The sequence below is a fragment of the Scyliorhinus canicula genome, chromosome 13 (assembly GCF_902713615.1).
Source record: "Scyliorhinus canicula chromosome 13, sScyCan1.1, whole genome shotgun sequence".
In the NCBI taxonomy this organism is placed as follows: domain Eukaryota; kingdom Metazoa; phylum Chordata; class Chondrichthyes; order Carcharhiniformes; family Scyliorhinidae; genus Scyliorhinus; species Scyliorhinus canicula.
The window spans coordinates 8,034,637-8,055,378 of NC_052158.1; the positions used below are offsets into that span (position 1 = coordinate 8,034,637).

At 49.3% G+C, this 20,742-nt stretch overlaps 1 protein-coding gene across 1 annotated transcript in view; it reads left to right on the forward strand.

The window, feature by feature from the left end:
• LOC119976449 (butyrophilin subfamily 3 member A1-like) overlaps positions 1-20,742 on the forward strand; it is a 75,849-nt gene that overhangs the window by 22,696 nt on the left and 32,411 nt on the right. Inside the window, exons 4-8 of the mRNA XM_038816985.1 lie at positions 1,227-1,565; positions 3,915-3,938; positions 4,724-5,071; positions 11,520-11,804; positions 18,022-18,141. Coding sequence (XP_038672913.1) covers positions 1,227-1,565; positions 3,915-3,938; positions 4,724-5,071; positions 11,520-11,804; positions 18,022-18,141 — 1,116 coding nt within the window. The remainder of the gene's footprint in view (positions 1-1,226; positions 1,566-3,914; positions 3,939-4,723; positions 5,072-11,519; positions 11,805-18,021; positions 18,142-20,742) is intronic.

A 20,742-nucleotide genomic window follows, 5' to 3' on the forward strand; every position in this document is an offset into this window, starting at 1 on the left:
ATGGAGGGGAGGAAGACCGATATTGGGGCCTTCGCCTCTCTGATTGCCCAGCTACGAATCTTATTGGAGTGGCGGTCAGCAACGCCACCGGGGGTAGCGGCCTGGCTGGGTGACCAGTATGGTTCCCTTCAGCTGGAAAAGATAAAATACGAGTTAAGGGGATTAATGGAGGGGTTTGAGGCAAGATGGGGGATGTTTGTGACCATGTTTGAGGAGTTGTTTGTCGTGGAGGAGAGGTGAAAAAGGAGAAACATTTGTACAAACTGCATAATCGTTGGTTGGGAACCTTGTTTTGCGAATTGTTTATGTTTTGTAACTTTTTATATTTTGTAATAAAATACATATTAAAAAAATTGAGAAAGAAAGACAAAGAATCTTTGACATTCTCCCCAATTCCTCACTTACAGTACCACTCAACCCTGAGGTTACTGGTCAGAACGCATTTATTAACTGACGTATTCATGGAAACTACACAGTAAATGTGTGAACAATACAAGAGGGAATAGTTACATTTTCCTCAATGTTCTGTGCTTTTGATGCCATTGTTCTTAATTTATTTTCCTGATTCTTGCGGTGAAAGCTGGGGCGAAGGCCAGAGAATGTTAAAGTCTTTCTTAATTTTAATGGTTACGGCATGATTGGGTAGGAAAGGAGGTGTCAAGACGCCGACACCAACGGTCACTTTTCTCCATTATATTGTTTGGGACATCGTGTAAAAAACTTAAAGGAGTGGATCCCGCGATGTCACTTAGTATTTTTGATGATCTGGGCACCATTTTTAAAGGCTGCCCCAGCACAGAAATGTTAACCAGGAACCCCCCCCCCCCCCCCCTCCCCACCATACACACACACCCTCCCCATCCCAACCGGAATGGACTTTCTTACGGGGTTTCGGGGAGGAGGATGATTCAGGTGTAGAGGTCTGATAATTAGATGCAGATATATGGAATTATGCTCCCGATGTTAAACGTCAGGAATCCCATTACGTCACTGACAGGGGGTGAGGACAATCGCATCCCGCCTTTACGTTGGTGTGAAATGTGATTTGACCGTCTTGTGTGATTTTCTGATCCCTTTTCTGATCCTGCCCAAAGAAAAAGAGAGCTGAACATCTCAGAAGTTATAGCACCAATAATCAAATGTTAGTTTTTCCTTTAAATATCTCCCAAAGATTAAATCTATTCGCACATTATTTATGTTGATGTTTGAAATGTTCTATTTTCCAGAGAGATTCCGTGTTCTTGTGCCTGATGATCCCATCGTAGTCACTGTGGGTGATGATATTGTATTAGAGTGCCAACTGGTACCAGATATATCTCTGGATAACCTGGAGATTCGATGGTTTACATCAGACTCAGCTTCACCAGTACATTTATACAGCAATGGACAGGACCGACCTGACGTGCAGGACAAAGCTTATCGAGGGAGAACAGAACTTTTTAAAGATGAGTTTCCCCGTGGAAATGCCTCTCTCAAACTGAAGAAGATAAAAGCATCAGATGGAGGGAGTTACACCTGTTTCATTGGCTCTAAAACATACCACGATGAAGCAGTGATACATCTGTAAGTTGGAGGTTTGTTCATCTTGTAGACGACTAAAGTTTGAATAATGTGAGGCATAAATTTCAGCCTTTCTAGGCTCTGGGGTATAAAAGCTCAGGAGGCCCGAGAAGGTAAATTAAACAACACGTAATTAGTTGACATAAAGTAAAGGTCGGCTTACAGCTCACAGATCCCCATCGGGATTACCGGAAGTGCTGGTCCCGATTTGGGCCGGCTTTGGTGGGAGAGCTCGAATTCTAGACCCCACGGGGAGATCGATCAGTGTGACCCTGTGGGTCTCATGAGGGTTATTTTATATCCCCCCCCCCCCACACACACACACAATGGGTTAGGATGGAGGAGGAATCCTGTAAGGGGTCCAGCTTAAGGGCTATGGTGACGGCAGTGTTGCCAATGACACCGAGCAGGTACTCAGGAAGCCCTGTGGTGCAGTCCACGGTGCAGACCTGGAACCAGTTGAGGAGGCATTTTAGGATGGAAGGGATGTCGGTGTGAACACCATTGTGTGAGAATCACGGGTTTGAGCTGGGGTGGGAATGGATGGCATGTATAGGAGGTGGACAGAAGTGGGGCTTGTCAAGGTGAGGGATTTGTATCTGGAGGCAGGATTTGCCTGTCTGGAGGAATTGAGGGAGAGGGTAGAGCTCCCAAGAGGAAGTAAGTTTAGGTACCTGCAGGTATGGTTTGCAAAGGGTTCCCTAGGTTGCCGAGATACACCCTATGGGAGTGACTGCTGCTTCCGGATGTGGAAGGGGAGGGCAGGAGCGGAGACATATACAGGTGGCTGGGAGAACAAGGAGGTGAGCGGGTGAAGATTAAGGAGAAATGGGAAGGGGAGCTGGGAGGGGAGATAAACTGGGGAGCATGGAGTGAGGTACTGTGAAGGATAAATGCGACCTCGTGAGCAAGGATGATCCTGATACAATTCAAGGTGTTACACAGAGTCATAGATTGTCCATGCAGCCCAGTTTCTATCACTAAGCTAGTCCCACTTGCCTGCATTTGGCCCATATCCCTCTATACCCACCCTGCCCATGTAACAATCTAACTCTTTTTTTTAAAGGACAAAATTGTACCTGCCACTAACGCTGCCTCTGGCAGCCCGTTCCAGACGCTCACCACCCTCTGTGTCATATGTACCCTCAGTGTACATATGACGTGGATAAGAATGAGTGGGTTCTTTCAGGGCGTGGCAGATGATTGTGAAAGGCGTGGGCAGGTATCAGCGAATCACATGCACATATGTTCTGGGGCTGTGAAACGTTGGAGAGGTTCTGGGCGGGAGTATTTGCGGTGCTAATGAGGATAGTGGGGAGGAGGTTAGGCCGGATCCTTTGGTGGCAATATTTGGGATTTCGGAGAAGCCGGAGCTGATGGAGAGGAGGAAGACCGATATTGGGGCCTTCGCCTCTCTGATTGCCCAGCTACGAATCTTATTGGAGTGGCGGTCAGCAACGCCACCGGGGGTAGCGGCCTGGCTGGGTGACCAGTATGTTTCCCTTCAGCTGGAAAAGATAAAATACGAGTTAAGGGGTTTAATGGAGGGGTTTGAGGCAAGATGGGGGATGTTTGTGACCATGTTTGAGGAGTTGTTTGTCGTGGGGGTGGGGGGGGGGGGGGGAAGAGGTGAAAAAGGAGAAACATTTGTACAAACTGTATAATCGTTGGTTGGGAAGCTTGTTTTGCGAATTGTTTCTGTTTTGTAACTTTTTATATTTTGTAATAGAACATGGAACATAGAACAGTACAGCACAGAACAGGCCTTTCGGCCCTCGATGTTGTGCCGAGCAATGCTCACCCTACTCAAACCCACCCTATACCCATAACCCAACAACACCCCCCCCTTAACCTTACTTTAAGGACACTCCGGGCAATTGATCATGGCCAATCCACCTAACCCGCACATCTTTGGACTGTGGGAGGAAACCGGAGCACCCGGAGGAAATCCACGCACACACGGGGAGGACGTGCAGACTCCGCACAGACAGTGACCCAGCCGGGAACCGAACCTGGGATCCTTGAGCTGTGAAGCCTTTATTTTGTTTTTTATTTTTTTTAAATAAATTTAGATTACCCAATTTTTTTTTCCAATTAAGGGGCAATTTAGCGTGGCCAATCCACCTACCCTGCACATTTTTGGGTTGTGGGGGCGAAACCCACGCAGACACGGGGAGAATGTGCAAACTCCACACGGACAGTGACCCAGAGCCGGGATCGAACCTGGGATCTCAGCGCCGTGAGCTGTGAAGCATTTATGCTAACCACCATGCTACCATGCTAAAATACATTTTTAAAAATTGAGAAAGAAAGACAAAGAATCTGTGACCCTCTCCCCAATTCTTCAATTACAGTACCACTCAACCCTGAGGTTACTGGTCAGAACGCATTTATTACCTGGCGTATTCATGGAAACTACACAGTAAATGTGTAAACAATACAAGAGGGAATAGTTACATTTTCCTTAATGTTCTGTGCTTTTGATGCCATTGTTCTTAATTTATTTTCCTGATTCTTGCGGCAAAAGCTGGGGAGAAGGCCAGAGAACGTTAAAGTCTTTCTTAATTTTAATGGTTACGGCATGATTGGGTAGGAAAGGAGATGTCAAGATGCCGACACCAACGGTCACTTTTCTCCATTATATTGTTTGGGACATCCTGTAAAAAACTTAAAGGAGTGGATCCCGCGATGTCACTTAGTATTTTTGATGATCTGGGCACCATTTTTAAAGGCTGCCCCAGCCCAGAAATGTTAACCAGGAACCCCCGCCCCCCCCACCACACACACACCTTCCCCATCCCAACGGGAATGGACTTTCTTACAGGGTTTCGGGGAGAAGGATGATTCAGGTGTAGAGGTCTGATAATTAGATGCAGACATATGGAATTATGTTCCCGATGTTGAACGTCAGGAATCCCATTACGTCACTGACAGGGGGTGAGGACAATCGCATCCCGCCTTTACGTTGGTGTGAAATGTGATTTGACCGTCTTGTGCGCTTTTCTGCTCCCTTTTCTGATCCCGCCCAAAGACAAAGAGAGCTGAACATCTCGGAAGTTATAGCACCAAAAATCAAATGTTAGTTTTTCCTTTAAATATCGCCCAAAGATTAAATCTTTTCCCACATTATTTATGTTGATGTTTGAAATGTTCTATTTTCCAGAGAGATTCCGTGTTCTTGTGCCTGATGATCCCATCGTAGTCACTGTGGGTGATGATATTGTATTAGAGTGCCAACTGGTACCAGATATATCTCTGGATAACCTGGAGATTCGATGGTTTACATCAGACTCAGCTTCACCAGTACATTTATACAGCAATGGACAGGACCGACCTGACGTGCAGGACAAAGCTTATCGAGGGAGAACAGAACTTTTTAAAGATGAGTTTCCCCGTGGAAATGCCTCTCTCAAACTGAAGAAGATAAAAGCATCAGATGAAGGGAGTTACACCTGTTTCATTGGCTCTAAAACATACCACGATGAAGCAGTGATACATCTGCAAGTTGGAGGTTTGTTCATCTTGCAAACGACTAAAGTTTGATCAATGTGAGGCACAAAATTTAGCCTTTCTAGGCTCTGGGGTATAAAAGCTCAGGAGGCCCGAGAAGGTAAATTAAACAACACTTAATTAGTTGACATAAAGTAAAGGTCGGCTTACAGCTCACAGATCCCCATCGGGATTACCGGAAGTGCTGGTCCCGATTTGGGCTGGCTTTAGTGGGAGAGTTCGAATTTTAGACCCCACGGGGAGATCGATCAATGTGACCCTGTGGGTCTCGTGAGGGTTATTTTATCACCCCCCCCCCCCCCCCCCCCCCCCCCCCCCCCCCAAAAGCCCAAAGGTTCCCCTGCAATGGGTTGTTGAGGGGATCTCCTTTGCTGTTTCGCCCGTGGCAGCGCTTCCCCAGCTGGGTCAAGGGGTCATGTGTCAGGGAATATCTTTTTCATGCAGAACGACGAAGGGGCAATGTCGGGAGCCTGTCTATGATTTCTGAGAACGCTGAGGATTCCGTGACCATATCCAAGGCCGAGTCATCCATGGCCCTGGCATAGGTCCCTGGTCGGAAGTGCTTCCTGACTAAAGGATCGAAAACAGGTTGGTGAAGGCACAGATTCATCCAGCCTAGCTTCCTTTAGGGTGGGATCCCTCCCCTTGAGGTGGTCCACCTGATTCCGCATGGTTCGCTCTCTAGTCCTGACTGTATAAGAAACAGGCCCCATTTTCTGCTCTGTAGTCCCTGGGTTCCATTGGACACCATCCTGAAATTCCGAACATGAACACAGTCTCTTGGTTAATACCTCAGTCACACTTTTGTTGATCATGTTACCTCTTCTGGAGATCCTGCTTCAAATGCCAAGACTCGGGAACGTTAAATTCAGGCGGGTCCGGAGGAGTTGGCCCGTTAGAAATTCTGCCGGTGCTATCCCGGTTGTGATATGTGGTGTCATTCGGTAACTGAATACCTGGCTTTGTTTCAGTGGAACCCACATTCTGTTTCTCCATGCCTTGTTTAAACGTCTGGATTATCCGCTGTCGGAGCGTTTTCAGAGACTGACTATTGAGCTGGATTTTATGTGGGAATTTTCCCCACCTAATTCCAGTTCAGCTAACACAAAGAGCTGCGGAGAGAACACTTCTGGTTAAGATGGCTTTACTTTCCAAGCTTGGTTTAATGTAAGAGAGAGTGATTTGGATAAATGGAAAAACCGCTCTGCTTTACATTGCTTCAGGTTCAACAGTTCTACAATTTCCAAAAATCAGTAGCCCACCCCTGTTGGACTCAATCCAATCCTTGCTGTTATAGATTTTACCTTGATCAAAGAATTTTACTTTCGGCAGCAATGTGACTGCGTGATCAATTTTGCACCATCCTGTTACCTGGTCATCTGTTATTTTTCTAGACCCTCACTTCCGCTGTCTCTTGCTCTCCCCGACTTCCGTCTCTTATCTTAGTGTGGTCCCTGTTCGTACCATTGTTTGCCTGAGCGCAGGTTGCTGGAACTGCTTATTGAGCTGGTTGCTGACCACATTATTGCTCTCTGTCCTAGGAATGTAGCCAAGTTAGCTAGCTTAAATCCCATCATACATTGTGGCCACTACTATTAGCAAGAGTTTAAATGCCTGTTACTACTATGTTCTAAGAATACATGTTTAATGGTTAATAATGATTACTGGATATATTTTCAATGATTAGTTTCAATCCTCAATAAACTAACTTCTGTAAACCTATGTACCCCGAACAGGTGCTGGAATGTGGCGACTAGGGGCTTTTCACAGTAACTTCATTTGAAGCCAACTTGTGACAATAAGCGATTTTCAGTTTTCATTTTCATGTAGAGCTATTCTAGTGTTATCCGAGCTATCCTGTTTTAAGGGGTCTCATCTCAGGACCCCACACCCCCTTCGTCTGCTCAGCCAAACCTTTTGAGGGTGAATGGTATGGAGCAGTTTGGAATTGTTTCACCCCGTTGCTTCTATCGGTCACGTTGTGCCGCGGTGAACTGCTTTTTGGGCTCAGCGTGGCCGTTGGATCGCGCCATTCAGTGCTCATCCGTCCACTTTGAGTTGGTGTCTATAAGGAGCAGAATCATTCACCCTATAAAGGGCCCTATGAAGTTGGTATGTAACCCCACCCAGCGGTGTCATGGCCATTCCCAAGGGTGGAGCAAGGCTGAGGGAGGAAGCTACTGGTGTTCCTGGCAAGCTGCACATTACTGCACCATTCACTTGATGTCACCGTCGAGCTCTGGCCACTATACATCGCTCCACATGAGCATTTTCATCATGGAAGCCCCCAGGTATGCACTATGCAAATATTTTAAGATCGTGCCCCGACCTGACCATGCAGGAGTATGTCATCCTCCTTACTGAGCTCCTGCTGCTTTGCAAGATAGACCCGTAGCTCCTCTGGGGATTTTCCTTGTCGCCTGCCATGCAAGACAACATTGCATAGTTTTGCCAGTGTAAGATCCCTTTGTGTCCACGTGTGGATTTGTGCAGCCATCGTGGATAGGGGGTCTATGAAAATTAACGTCAATATGACTTTGCCCCTCACTGGCGGGAATGTGGGGGCTTACAGGTTGTGGGAGTCGGCTGAGGGCATTTGCATGCACGATCTGCGTTCCTGGACGATGTTCAAAGCTGCATTCATAAGCCGCCTACAGCAGTGGCCAGCATCAGATTCTGGCTGAGGCTGTTGGAATTAAAGAGGCCAGGTAAGGGCTTATGGTCCATGATCGCTGTGAAATGACGGCCATAGATGTACTGGTGAAATTTCTTTGCTGCGTTTTGACGACCAGTCGTTCCTTCTCTGTTTGCACAGAGCGGCGCTTTGCATCGACCAGGGTTCTGGATGGGTATGCTATCAGCCTTTCTGTCCCATTGTTCCACCGGTGGGACACCACTGCCCCAATTCCATATGGGGAGGCGTCATATGTGAGGACGAGGGGTTTTGATGGATTGCAGTGCGTCACTCTCGCAGCGCTTCCCATGCCCATTTCTGGATTTTCTTCAATAGCACATGGAGGGGTGCCAAGGTAGCCTCGTTTGGGCTGAACGTCCAATGATAATTGGGCCTCAAAAATAACCGCAGCTCAATCATGTTTTCAGGTGTCGGTGCTCCCCTGTTGGCCTGGACTTTATCCTCCATCGGGGCAACCCATCCTTATCAACCCGTGTACGAGGTACATGACCTTTCTTCTCTGGAAGATTTGCCTCTTCAGGTGGACACCCACGTCAGAGAAACTCTTCCACATTGACAGGTGTTCCTTGTTGTTGGCAGCTGTAATGAGCACATTGTCCAGTAGACAGCCTGGGAAAACCCTGGAGGATGTTTCCATCACCCGTTGAAAAATCGCACACGCTGATGACACCCCAAAGGGGAGCCTGGTGTACCCGTACAACCATCTGTGTGTGTTGATGGTGACATACTGCCGTGATACCGTGTCTAACTCCAACTGGAGGTACACATGGCTCAAGTAGAGGTTCGTGAACGAGTGATTCACTTGCCAACTTTACATACAGATCTTCTATGTGTGGCTCAGGGTGTCGGTCCAAACAGGAGGCCCTGTTTACTGTTTTCTTATAATCGCCACACAGGTGGACGGACTTGACCAGTTTCCGCACCAGGACCACTGGTGCTGCCAGTTCTGTAAACTGGACCGGGTTTATGATGTCCAAGCTCTCTAGCCGGCCTAATCTGTCATCTACATTTGTATCAGGGTGTCTGGGACTGGTTGGGCCCTGAAGTATTTAGGCTGGGCTTCTGGGTCAACATTATATTTCCCATGCCCTCCTGGAAAACATCCGGACTTCCTAAAGACAGCCAGTCTCCATCCAGAAGATTTATTGCCAGTTCAGCCAGGCTGTTTGTAACAAATTGTGGCCAAAAAGACAGGGTCTGGGTCCTTGAACCACTACCACTGGCAACCTAACCGACTGTTATCTGCTGGTGGTGATCTGGGTCACTATGGTAGTGATGATGGTTAATGGTTCCCTGGTAGCTAGCTGGGCTTTGGTATCACTCAAACCCAGGGCCAGAATTCCCATATGGAGCCGATGGAAAGTTTGTTGTCCAACAATAGAGACAGCAGCACCTGTGACAATTTCCATATCTAGGGGGTGACCTTTGACTTGAAGCTTTATCCTGAATTGGGCTACTTGGGGGCCATGATGCAATTTTGCCGCATCAGGTCTTCCTTCTCGGAGGGGGCAATAATTAAAGCCCTGGCTCGGGGCGTCTGAGTCACCTGGCCAGGGCGATGCGTTCACTGTCCATTCTGGTAGTCATCACCGCTGTGGGCGCTGCGACCACAAGGGCAGCACTGTTGTGGGTATTTCCCATCATCCTCTGGGGAGATGTGCTGTCGGACCGTGGTGGTCATGGCCATCGGACCTGACCGTGATGTTGTTTTGGTGGTGACTGGGGCGGTAATGGGCCGCTCTTCGGGATGGATGCCACCCAATACTGTGAATGTCGAAGTCCACAGAACCCTGGAACTGGCCAACCCCCTTTTCCACCTCTCGTGGGAGAGTGACAAGTCTATGGCCCCTTTCAGGTCCAAGGCTGGCTCCACTTCTAGCTTCCTCTGGGTTATCATATTGCTGATTTCACAGACAAAACAATCTCATAACATCTCTGGGAGGGATGGACCGACATCACAATGTTCCGCTAACTGATGAAGGAGCGTCAGAAAATCCGTCACCTATTTCCCAGGGTTGGACGGGCAGCATTGAACCGGTACCTCTGTATTATTACAGACGGCTTGGGGTTGGACGGGCAGCATTGAACCGGTACCTCTGTATTATTACAGACGGCTTGGGCTTGTAATGACTAGTGAACATAGGGTCACGGGATGTACGGGTGTCCTTGCAAGGCACCCCCCCTAGGTGCCCTCTGGCCTCAGCTCACCCATCAGTGGGATGGGTGTAATCTAGCGCAACCTTATTGGCTGGGATGAGTGTATGTGGGGAGTATAATGTGTATATGCGGCTGCAGCTTGTCAGCCTCACGGACCTAGTGAATTCAGCCAGTCAGCAAACTATGACGATTTTGAACAGTTTCCATCTACTCTCGCTCTCCCTCAGTAGCCACAACGCCTGTTAACGATTTTTAAAAGCACAAGTGAACCCCGCAATCGGTAATTCGCCCCAGTGGAGGCAGAGCATCGTGGAGGCCCCAGAGAATACTGGGTCAGGCCCGCTAATGATATGCCAACGCCGTTTACTGTACGTTCGTTCTGAAACGTATTGACGCTGCTGTTGAGGCACTGGAGAATTGTGATTTTGCGTCAAACTGTTACCCGCCACGATTTTTGGTGTCAAAATCAACTCTCCGCCCAATAGCCTTTCTCGATTCTGGCATCGACCAACGGAGAATCCCGCCCATAATCTTTCAGAGTTCAGACAACACACACGTTAACACTTCTGAGTTCAGAGTGCAGAGCAGCAATGATCCCAAGTCCAAAAAGCACGCGCAAAGCAGTTACCTCCCGATGACACTCGAGTAGTTCAATTCATTCAACACAGTAAGTTAAACCTTCTGAGCTCAGACAACACAAGACCCTTCAAATATGTGACCCCATAATTGTTATAATGTCACTGTTTGTCCTTGTGCAGGGAAACTGTTATCAGACAAGTTGGCGCATATTCAGAAGGATAACATCATTGGGTGAACTGAATATTGGAGTATCCACTCATGACTCTGTTCACATAATTTAGTTGCACATTTCAGTTTCACAGAGGAGTCAAAATCTATGGGCATTTCTAAGGCATCTTTCTCTAGATGATGCAAAATCTCAGTGGAAAGTGCAAAGTTGTTTTGTGTGTCCATAACTTACTGGTGTAAGTTGGATAGGTGATATCAGAAATCCCAGTATTTCCACTTACATAGAACATAGAACAGTACAGCACAGAACAGGCCCTTCAGCCCACGATGTTGTGCCGACCATTTATCCTCATCCAAGATCAACCTAACCTCTACCCCTTCAATTTACTGCTGTCCATGTCTATAGAACATAGAATGATTTGTACCCTGTAAATAAGCCTGTGAGACAGGTAGACTACTTTCCCAGGACAATATCCTGGATAAAGTGTAACCCACAATGTGATATTTGATTGTGGACAATTGGAAAATTGCCTAGGTAAGTCATATCTTCAAAAAAATAGGACAAATCCAACCCAACCATCACCCCGTCAGCCTTTCCAATCATCAGTAAACTAATAGAAGGAGTCATCAGAATGAATTCTACTGGTGAGGTGAGAGTGATTCTCATTAACGTAAAGCAACGTTGAATCAAGAGTGGAACTGAAGAGTTGAAGTAAAACTAAGATCAATGCGATAGTCAGTGTCGGCACAGTGAGTTATAATATTATTTAACAGATCAAAATGATTGTGGATTTTTGAAATTAAACAAAATGAGCAATAGTTTGAATTCCTGATTAAATCCTAATTGCAGGTTTTGGACACCGGCCTTGGATGCAGCTGGAGGAAAACAACAAAGACGGACTTCGTATTGTGTGTAAATCAGATGGATGGTATCCTGATCCAGTGATACGGTGGGAGGATGGGAATGGACAGGATGTAACAGCACAGTCTGAATGGGAATTCCTAAAGGACTCCAGAGGCCTTATTACTGTCCAGAGTCATATTGATGTCACAAGTGATTCTGTAAACAGGTTTTCATGTTTCATGGAAAACCGGTTATTGAGGAAAAGACGAGAGGCCCATGTCCAGATATCAGGTAGGTGCACGTTTAGTCATCAGTTTGTTACAATAAATATTTGCAGACAATGGGTGCGATTCTCCGACCCCCCACGCCAGGTGGCAGAATTGCAGGAGGGTCGGGCGAATCACGCCACGCTGCCCTGGCACCCCCACGCGATTCTCCCACCCCCCAAAATGGTGTGTTGCGTTTTGTGACAGGCCGCGCGGAGAATCGCCGCTCGCCGTTTCTAACGGTGACCGGCGATTCTCCGGCCCGCATGGGCCGAGCGGCCTGCCGAACGCGACCGGTTCACGCCGGCGCCAACCACACCTGGTCGCTGCCGGCGTGAACATCGCGCGACCGCTGCATGTGGGCCCTGTGGGGGGGCGGAGGGAGGATCGAGCACCACGGGCGTGCTCAAGGAGGTGTCTGGCCCGCGATCGGCGCCCACCGATCGTTGGGCCGGCGTCTCTAAAAGACGCACTCTTTTCCCTCTGCCGCCCCGCAAGATCAAGCCGCCATATCTTGCGGGGCAGCGGAGGGGAAGACGGCAACCGTGCATGCGCGGGTTGGCACCGGCCAACCTGCGCATGCGTGGCTGACGTCACTTAGACGCCGTCGGCCGTGTCATTCCAGGCGCGCCGCTTTGATGCAAGCATCAAGGCCCGATGCGCGAAATTCACGTGCCGTCGCTCCTAGCCCCGGGGGGGGGGGGGGGGGGGGGGGGGGGGCGAGGAGCGGCCGGAGTGAAACACTCCGGGTTTCACTCCGGCGTCGGCTGTTTGTCTCCCTTTGGGAGAATTTCGCCCAATATTTCTCCTCTCCTGAAGGCACTAACTAACTTCCCGTAACAGCCTCCCCAAACAGGCGCCGGAATGTGGCGACTAGGGGCTTTTCACAGTAACTTCATTTGAAGCCTACTTGTAACAATAAGCGATTTTCATTTCATTTCAGACAGGGTGAGTTGGATGTTGAGATAATGGAAACGTTGATAGTCATCTTCCAAAATTCTACAGATTCAGAGATGGTTCCTGCATCTGGAAGATAACAAATTTAAGAAAGAAGGGAGAGGGGAAAGAGGAAACTGCAGACTTATAAGCCTGACATCAGTGGCTGGGAACAGGGGTGCAGTACCAAACATTGAGGTGAAGGAGCTCTAAGAAAATGGGCATATTTTATCATCCTTTACACAGCCGGTTTTGTGGCAGAGAATCCAGCGGAAGCCAAACATTGGAATTCTTCCAGGGAGAAAGATTTAAGTGTGTAGTTATATTGTCAGTGGACTAGTAATCCAGAGACCCAGGGTTTTGATCTGGAGATCTGGGTGCGAATCCCACCATGCCAGATGGTGAAATTTGAATTTAGTAAAAACCATGAAAAAACATAAGTCTAAGGGTGACCATGAAACCATTGTCAGTTGTTGTAAAACCCCGTCTGGTTCACAAATATCCTTTAGGGAAGAAATCTGTTATTACTCCAGATCTACAGCAATGTGGGTGACTCTGAAATGCCCCCCCATGGGTGTTATATTGCCACGATTGGTAATATGTTGTATTCTTTATTGTTTCTTCCAGAATTACCCAATGTAGTTTTGACAAAGAATATACCAATCAAAAGATTGAAACAAAACTAATTTATTATTACACTACTAATTAAATGAAGTTCGAACACACTAATGAGCTACAGATGATAATTAAATGATATTGAATCTGTCTTACAGTATTCAATATTCTATCTAGTCACTAACTACACTATGATTTAACCTTGTGCTATCTCTAATTAACATTCACTCATCTCGAAGCTTCTCCCTGTGCTTTTCACTGTGCTTCTCCCAGAATTCCCTGAGAGGCTGACTTAAATACAGAGTAGTAACGCCCTCTAGTGTTTGATTTATACAGAGATGTAATTATTAACCCTTCACTAACCTGACTATATACATATCATTACGATGGGTAATTAGGGATGGGTAATAAATGCTGGCCCAGTCGGCAATGCCCATATCCCATGAAAGAATATTTAAAAGTTTTCCGTCTCCCGATGGTGGGTTAATGGAGGGCTGGTTATCCCGCTGACGAGGGACGTGAATGCTATTTGTATTCATTACCATCTCATCAATTCTGATTAAATTTATTGCTCGCTGGAATCAATCTTGCATCATGGCACCGGCAAAATCACATGTCTGAATCACGTATGAAAAAGGTGGCGTGCTGGAGTTCAGCCTCACTTCACTCATGACTTTGAGGTGAGTGCTGCATTCACAGCCTTCCTGTCACAATGCTGCGTGGGTCTCATTGCAATGTCAGTGGGGCTCCACATTGCTGGGGGTGGGGGGTTGGTCTGTCCCCACTGGGGCACCACACTGCTGGGGGGGTGGGGGTGGGTCTGCCCCCACTGGGGCACCACACTGCTGGGGGGTGGGTCTGCCCCCACTGGGGCACCACACTGCTGGGGGGGTGGGGGTGGGTCTGCCCCCATTGGGGCACCACACTGCTGGGGGTGGGGGGTTGGTCTGCCTCCACTGGGGCACCACACTGCTGGGGGTGGGGGGTGGGTCTGCCCCCACTGGGGCACCACACTGCTGGGGGTGGGGGGTGGGTCTGCCCCCATTGGGGCACCACACTGCTGGGGGTGGAGGGTGGGTCTTCCCCCACTGGGGCACCACACTGCTGGGGGTGGGGGGGTTGGTCTGCCCCCACTGGGGCACCACACTGCTGGGGGTGGAGGGTGGGTCTTCCCTGGGGGTGCCTGCATAGTGAAGGACATGGTGGGGGTGGAGGGTTGGTTTGCCCCCAGTGGGGCTCCACACTGCTGGGGGGGTGGAGGGTGGGTCTGCCCCCACTGGGGCACCACATTGCTGGGGGTGGATGGTTGGTTTGCCCCCAGTGGGGCACCACACTGCTGGGGGTGGGGGGTGGGTCTGCCCCCAGTGGGGTGCCACACTGCTGGGGGTGGGGGGGTGGGTCTGCCCCCACTGGGGCACCACACTGCTGGGGGTGGGGGGTGGGTCTGCCCCCACTGGGGCTCCACACTGCTGGGGGTGGGAGGGTTGGTCTGCCCCCACTGGGGCTCCACACTGCTGGGGGTGGGGGGGTGGGTCTGCCCCCACTGGGGCACCACACTGCTGGGGGTGGGGGGTGGGTCTGCCCCCACTGGGGCTCCACATTGCTGGGGGTGGGGGGTTGGTCTGCCCCCAGTGGGTGCCTTCTTGGTCCAGAAGGATAGCACTGAGCAGCGGTACTCAGTCAGGGGTGAACATTCAGAGAGCAGCATTCTGACCAAGCCACACCGAGGGAGAAAGGGGCAGGAAGGCATTCAAAGAGGTTGGGGGAGAAGCGAGAGAGTCCCGTATGGAGTCTCACTGGGTTGAGAACTGTACTCTGGATCAGGAGAGGCACTGAGCACGGTCTCCCTACTGTTCCCGTCTGGGGCTGGGGGCTGGACTCTGGGGGCTCCAGCTGTCACTAGGGGTGAGTGTGCAGAACGAGCTTTTCAGCACAACTGGCTCGGTGTACAGCACTCTGAGAGAAGGCGGGACACGTAAGGGTGGGGGAGGCTTGGGGGATTTGAGGGTCCTGGGGTGGTAATTGATTATCTGTCTCTTTCCTCCAATTCCTTACAGATAACAAAATGGAAATCTGGGAAAACAGGTTTCATTGGACCTCGGAGGTGTGAAAGGTGTTGGGGGGGGTGGGACAGGACTGATATTGAGTGAGGGCGTGGATGGGGGGAATCTGGGAGAGGGGGGTTCGATGGCAACAAAGGGATGGGGCGGGCCAAACCCAGTGGGGAGAGCCCGGAGTTATGATGATGGCGGATATGGGGGTGGGGGGGGGGGGGGGGGGGGGGGGGGGGTGAGAGACCCCTGGTCAGGATAGCTACATGGAATGCGAAGGGTTTGGGGGGGGGGGGGGGCAGTGAAGAGGTTGAGAGTGTTTGTTCACCTAAAAAGTTTTAAGGCCGATGTTGTCATGTTAAGGAGACTCATCTGGAGATGAAAGACCAAGTGAGGCTGAGGAAGGGCTGGGTGAGCCAAGTATTTCATTCGGGATTTGACAGTAGGAGCGAGGGGTAGTGTTTTGGTCGATAAGAGAGTGAGGTTCCAGATGGAGATGGTGGTGGCGGACCAGGGGGGTAAATATGGGATAGTAACAGGGGCGTTGGATGAGAGGCCGGTGGTGTTGGCAAGTGTGTATGGCCCGAACTGGGATGATGCAGGGTTTGTGAGGAAGGTGTTTGGGGCCATTCTGGACTTGGATTTGCACGAGCTAATAGTGGGAGGGGATTGGAATTTGGTCCAAGAGCCAAGGAAGGACAGATTATAGCGACGCTCGCTTGCCCAGTCTGGGGGCCGGGGGGGGGGGGGGGGGGGGGTTGGGGGTGAAGGTGCTGACTGGGCCTATTAGGGAAATGGGAGGGGTGGAGGTTCCTGTACCCGAGGGAGCGGGAGTATTCATTTTTCTCCTCGGTTCATGAGGTTTATTCGAGGATAGACTTCTTTGTAGTAGGGAAGGTGCTGTTAGCTGGGGTTAGGGTATCAGAGTATTCGGCGAGAGTAATCTCGGAAACAAACACTTTTTCTGCTCGACTTTGCTTCTTCACATTTCTGACCCCAGCACAGAGTACACTTCAGGAAGTGTGACATGGCCACTCTCCAACACAGTGCTCACATTTCTATTTCAGTATATTTTTGCTTCTTTTCATGTTTGAATCCAATGTCATTACCCTTCTCTGAAATTTAGCTTTCCAGAATATAATTTATGTTCTCCTTGTTGTCCCCACTTTTAGATGAAAGGTTTTGTATATTGAGCTGACATTCAGCCACGGGGCTTTTAACTGACTGACTCCTGGCGTTCAGCTCCTTGCTTATTGGAAGCGGCGATGAAGGCACGGTACCACAGTGGTTAGCACTGTTGCTTCACAGCTCCAGGGTCCTGGGTTCGATTCCAGCCTCGGGTCACTGTCTGTGCGGAGTCTGCACGTTCTCCCCGTGTCTGCGTGGGTTTCCTCCGGGTGCTCCGGTTTCCTCCCACAAGTCCCGAAATACGTGCTGTTAGGTGAATTGGACATTCTAAATTCTCCCTCTGTGACCCGAACAGGAGCCGGAATGTGGCGACTAAGGAATTTTCACAGTAACTTCATTGCAGTGTTAATGTAAGCCTACTTGTGACACTAATAAAGATTATTATAATTATTATGTTCAGGAGGGAGAGGCCAGGCTGGGAGATGTCCCCGGGCAGGGTTTGCAGCTGGGTACCAGACACATTCAGCTGCTGAGGTGGAGGAATGGCTGAGGGCCAGAGGGGACCTGGCTCAGGCGGTTGGTGCTCTCGTTCAGGCTGCTGAGTTGCTCCTGGAGACCCCGGCTGTCGTGCGTAGAACTGAGTTAGTTCCCGGAAACGTCAAGGAATCCTTACTGTCTGCATGTCTCCCAGTTTGGTTTGACCTGTGGGATCAGGCTCTGGAGCTGGCTCAGGCAGCACAGCTCAGGTGGCAGTTGTCACAGACTTTCCCCCAGCTCCAGGTGAATGAACAGCAACAGCTGATACATCCCAGGGTCCAGGCTGCTCTCCCAGATACGGACACGGAAGGTTTGTGCTCCCCTTACCAAGCTGTTTCAGTACAGCTCCAACACTGGCATCAACCTGATCATGTGGAAAATTAACATGTCCTGTCCAAAAAGCAGGACAGATCCAATCCAGCTAATTATCACCACATCTGCCTACTCTTGATCATCAGCAAATGGAGGGAAAGCTGAATCCCCCACTCTGAACATCATTCAGGTTACCATTGATCAGAACTGGACCAACCACATAAATACTCTGGCTGCAGAGCAGCTCAGAGACTGGACTTGGGGGTGAGTAACTCACCTCCTGACTCCTCAAAGCCTGTCCACCATTTACAAGGCACAAGTCAGGAATGTGATGGAATACTCTCCACTTGTCTGGATGGGTGCAGCGCCAACAATACTCAAGCTCACCGCCCTCCAGGAAAAAGCAGCCCCGCTTGATCCAAGCTCCTTCGACGACCATAAACATTCACTCCCTCCATCGCTGGCACAGAGTGGCAGCAGTGTGTACCAGCTGCAAGGTGTACTGTACCAGGTGACAGCAGCGGTTCAAGAAGGTGGCTCAGCACAACCTTCTCAACACCAATTAGTGAAGAACAACAGATATTGGTTTTGTAACAAACATGGACATTCCATGGAAACAGAAATAAATACTGATCCTGATCCTGGTTTGTGTTTAAACTTCAGATGAATTCTTCCCTAAAATCAACGTCTGGCTGGTAATTTTCTGGGTGGTTGCGAGCCTTGTGGTTCTGGCTGTTGCTGCTGATGTACTTGTCCACAGAAAAGAAGACAAAAGGATTCAAGGTAGGAGCACAAATAATAATTCAACATTATTATGTAAAATAGGCCAATAAAACATGAAATGTGTTTCTGTTAATTGAGGATGAACTGTTTAGACAAATTGTAATTGAATTATAATTGTGGCAGATTTTAATTATCTGAAAATTAGTCTGCAATTGAAAACAGCCAATGGGGCAGCAGAAATTTGCTTTGTGTGTTCAAGTTTCTCTCAATCAGTGTACTGCTCTTCCAATGAAGAAAGAATCATGACGTGACCTGGGTTAGAGTGGGAGGGAGAAGAACTGGACATGAGGGCTGCTGACAAGGTTCACATTTATTGTTAACAAAGCAAAATACTGCAGGTACATGAAATCTGAAATAAAAACAGAAAGTGTGGGAAAAACTCAACTGAGTTCCGAAGAAGAGTCCTATTGGGTTTGAAACACTAACTGTTCCTCCCTCCACGAACTCTGCCAGACCTGCTGAGTTTTTCCAATACATTCTGTTTATTAGAATTTATTGTTCATTCCGATTGCCTTTGAACAGGAAGTGGTGAGATGTCTTCAGTGTGGTGTAGGTATCCCCATTGGGTGGGATTTTCCACGTCCCGGTATGTATCCCAGCATTGGCTTGTGGAGGGATCTTCTGGTCCCACCATTGTCAGCGAGGATTCCCGTTGTATGGAGCCCACCGCTGGAAAACCTGCTGTGGGGAATCACTGCCAGTGGGACCGGAAAATTCCGCTGGTGGGAATGGCAAGAAAATTGCGGCCGCTGTATTTTTTATATCAGATTTATACAACTGAGAGATTTTCTGGGACATTTCCGAGGGAAGTTAAAAGTCAACAATAACTTCCTGTGGCGACCGTGGAGGAGTAGGTAGCACGTTTGATAGCTCCCGCCTGTGACAGACTTTTGGACATTTTTACCCCGTTTTTTTCTGGATTGTATGGGATAAATGAAATGAAATGAAATGTCACGAGTAGGCTTCACTGAAGTTACTGTGAAAAGCCCCTAGTCACCACATTCTGGCACCTGTTCGGGGAGGCTAGTACTGGAATTGAACCGTGCTGCTGGCCTGCCTTGGTCTGCTTTAAAAGCCAGCAATTTAGCCCAGTGTGCTAAGCCAGAGTGAGACAGTGAGGAGAAATCCCCCTCCAGTATATGGAGAATTGGACCAGAAGTGGCCGTGTGAGAAGACAAAGTTCTATAAGGGAGACGCGAGCAGAGGTGGGAACACGGGACAGCATGGCGGAGAGCAAGGGCCGCGGGGAGACAGCACAGTGGTGGACGGAGCAGCTGGTGAAGTTTTTGAAGATTGCTTCGCCAAGCTGAAGAAGGAGATGCTGGACCCGATTAAGGCTTCGGTTGATCAAGTTATGCAGAATCAAGAGACCCACGGAAGAACGATCCAGGAGGTGGAGAAAAAGGTGTCCGAGCACGAGGGATACATAACCGTGCTGGAGACCAAGTTGGAGATGATGAACGACCGCCAGAGAAGAATGCAGGAGAAGCTGGAGGACCTGGAGAATAGGTCCAGGAGGCAGAATCTTAGAATTGTCGGCCTCCCTGAAGGCAGTGAGGGATCGGTTGCGAGGGATTATGTGACGGACATGTTGGAGAAGTTGATAGGGGCTGAGGCGTTCCCTCAGCCCCTGGAAGTGGACAGAGCGCACAGAGCCCTCGCGAAGAAGCCCCGAGTGAACAAGCCGACGAGGGCCATGGTGATACACTTTCACCGATTCCTGGACTAGGAACACGTTCTGCGGTGGGTCAAGAATGAACAAAGCAGCAATGGGAGAATTGTGAGCTGCGCATTTATCAGGACCTGGGCACAGACTTGGCCAAGAGGCGAGCTGGGTTTAATCGGGCAAAAACGGCCCTCTTTAAGAAGCCCGTCTGTGGGTCACACATGAGGAACGGGACTTCTACTTTGAAACACCAGACAAAGTATGGACTTTTATTAATGATAAAAGGCTGGAGACGAATTAAAAAACACTGAAGCCTTGGAGATTACTGTGGTGGCGATTTGTGGTGCTGGGCTGTATCAGTATCAGTAGTGCTGTGTGTAATAAGGGGCTGTTTGGATGGCTAAAGGTAACTTTGTCTTGCAGGGAGCTGGTTAGAGGGGGGATGGTCTTTGGATTTGGTTCTGTTTTTTGGGTGATTTTTTTTCTTAAGTGGCTGGTTCTTCACTGTTTTTCTGATGTTTGTTTCCTGGGGAATGTGATGCTTTTAATATGTTTGTCCAAGTGAGGGGAGAGATCAATAGCGCGACAGACTGCTTGGTGCCAGGGGCAGGCGCTATCAAGTCAGCATGGGTCAGCTGACTCTCGGAAGCACAGTGGGGGGGCGAGCAGGTGTTAAGCTGGAGCTTGACTTGGGGGGGGGGGGTTGGGTTTCTAGTGTTGTTGCTGGGTGGTGGGGGGAGGGAGTAGGGGGGGGGCTGCTTTGCTGACAGGGGAGGAACTGTTACTAGGGGCCAAATGGGAAGTCGTGAACAGCGAATGCCCGAGGGGTGGCTCGAGGAGGCAGAGGATGCGAGCTAGAGGCTGGCCTAAAAAGGGTGATGGCTAGTTGGAGGTGGTGGAGAGGTGGGTTGGCCAAGTATTCCACTCAGGGCTTG